Source organism: Castanea sativa, chromosome 3 (assembly GCF_040712315.1).
Source record: "Castanea sativa cultivar Marrone di Chiusa Pesio chromosome 3, ASM4071231v1".
Taxonomy (NCBI): Eukaryota; Viridiplantae; Streptophyta; class Magnoliopsida; order Fagales; family Fagaceae; genus Castanea; species Castanea sativa.
In genome coordinates this window covers 395446-397425 of record NC_134015.1, presented here as the reverse complement: position 1 = coordinate 397425, position 1980 = coordinate 395446, and the positions used below count along the sequence as shown (strand labels likewise).

At 32.9% G+C, this 1980-nt stretch overlaps 1 protein-coding gene across 1 annotated transcript; it reads right to left on the bottom strand.

Annotated features, from left to right (window-relative positions):
* Positions 1-634: 634 nt before the first annotated feature.
* Positions 635-1263, bottom strand: LOC142627998 (hydrophobic protein RCI2B-like). Its single transcript, XM_075801917.1, has 2 exons — positions 1101-1263; positions 635-1010 (listed from the first exon to the last, which is right to left on the bottom strand). Exons 1-2 carry the CDS (start codon positions 1179-1181, stop codon positions 909-911), a joined length of 183 nt encoding a protein of 60 aa, XP_075658032.1. The 5' UTR covers positions 1182-1263; the 3' UTR covers positions 635-908.
* Positions 1264-1980: the final 717 nt, after the last annotated feature.

Sequence of the window (1980 nt, the reverse complement as noted above, 5' to 3'; positions counted from 1 at the left end):
AGCCTCCTTTCTTGGAATTCAATGATTGTGGGGTTCTGCAGAATAAGTTTTATGATGGGCAGTTGGGGTTTCCAGGGAGCTTCTTAGGGAGAGTTCAGATAGTCCTGATCAAGTGAGTTGTTCGAGTGTGTTGAGTACCATGATTTCATCATCTCAATGTTTAAAGATGTGTCTGCATGGTAAATACCTAGCTTTTCTAAAGGACAAGAAAGGCCTTTGCAGAACATTCTGTGACAAGCATTGAAGCTTAAGTATAAAATTCTACACTACACATTATGTGACAAGTTCAATAATCATCTGCTGGCATTAAAGGCTAAGAAACTCTTCTGCACTTTAATTGATAGTGACATAGGTTCTGATTGGAGGGTTTTAGTTGCACAAGGGACTACACTATTATTGGACCTAGGTTCTTACTGGATGGGATGTGCAAAAAGAATCCTCTCTGCTTGTAATTATTTATATGGCTATCCAGCAACAACACCTTTAGAATCTATGCAAAGTTGTTTGTTACTTATTTTCATTTTCCCTTTTGTCTTTATTTATTTTTAATCTGCTCAGATTTTGCTAGAAAGCTGTGGATTACCATTCAAGAAACCGTTGCTGTATGTTGGAGAAAAGTTGCAGATGATAGGTCACCATTGTCTATTGAATTTTATATTATTAAGAACTTGGTAGACAATTTACATTTTACTGTTACCGAATAGTTCATCAATTTTCTATCTTTAAAGCATTGCTCACTTTCAATGATGAACGAATTCTGCTTTCACAACAAGTTGCATTAGCAAATCTGGACACTTAGAGTTTTCCTGATTTGATGCTCCTGAGATTGTATCTGACATAACGTCATGTGATCAAGTTGCACCAAAATACTATTCTAGCATATCTGTAATGACGCCTCATCTACTCCATTAACTCAATCTGTAAGGTGACTTGGTGATAATATAGATAGCATAAAGTATCCCAGGTAGATAGCCCAAAATGGTCAGCAACAAACAAATCCAAAACTCGACCTGAATTAATAATCAACCACATGAAAAATGAATAAGAAAGAAATATAAAAATATATGAAATGAAATAAAGAAAATGAATGAATTAGGTACCTCGCAACCAAACTTCAGGAAAACACCAAGAGGAGGCAAAATAATGGCCAAGATGATTTCTATGAAGGTAGCATTAGGCATATTTCTGTTCTTTTCTTTTCTTTTTGTTGGGAAAAAGAGTACATGAAAATTGGTAACTGATGATGTGCTGTGCTGTGCTGTGTTGTGTGGGGTGATATAAGAAGCAGGTGAATATATAGAGAGTCAGTCACACGTACGGTTCCCACGTGCTGACCATGCATTGGATACGTGAAAATGAAATGATCCTATAAATATAATTCGTAATATTCGCGGTTCCTTATCCTTAGTGGTGTTAACAAACAAATTAAAGTGTGTAAATTATTAAAGTCTACCGCTGCCGACATATTAACCTTCCCTCTACTCTCCACGCGCTTTTGCAACTTCTCTACCCTATTTTTGGGTTCTAAAAACTTCTGCATCCTACTCATTATAGTACAAAGTTTCGGAAAATTCTTTAAATTTCTTATATATTTTATTTGTAGGTGTGAATTTTAAAATTTTAACTGTTGAATTTTATGTTTCTTATATTCTTAAATTACGTATCACATTTCATTTAAATTGAATATTATTTACTATTTGATCAATTAACTTATTTTTTACATACAACTTTAAATCACAAAAACTTGAAATTATAACATTTATTTGATGACATAGCAATTGAACTTTGATCTTTGATCTTCTTAAAAATTTTTAAGTATTAAGAATGTAATAAGAACATGTAATCTAACGGTTAGATTTTCAAAATTCACACTCAATATAAAGATATATGATGAATTTGTAGAGTTTCTCTCCAAATTAGTTTGGAGAGAAACTTTGTTCCTAATTAAATATTCAATTCACAAACTCTTATAATATCTTC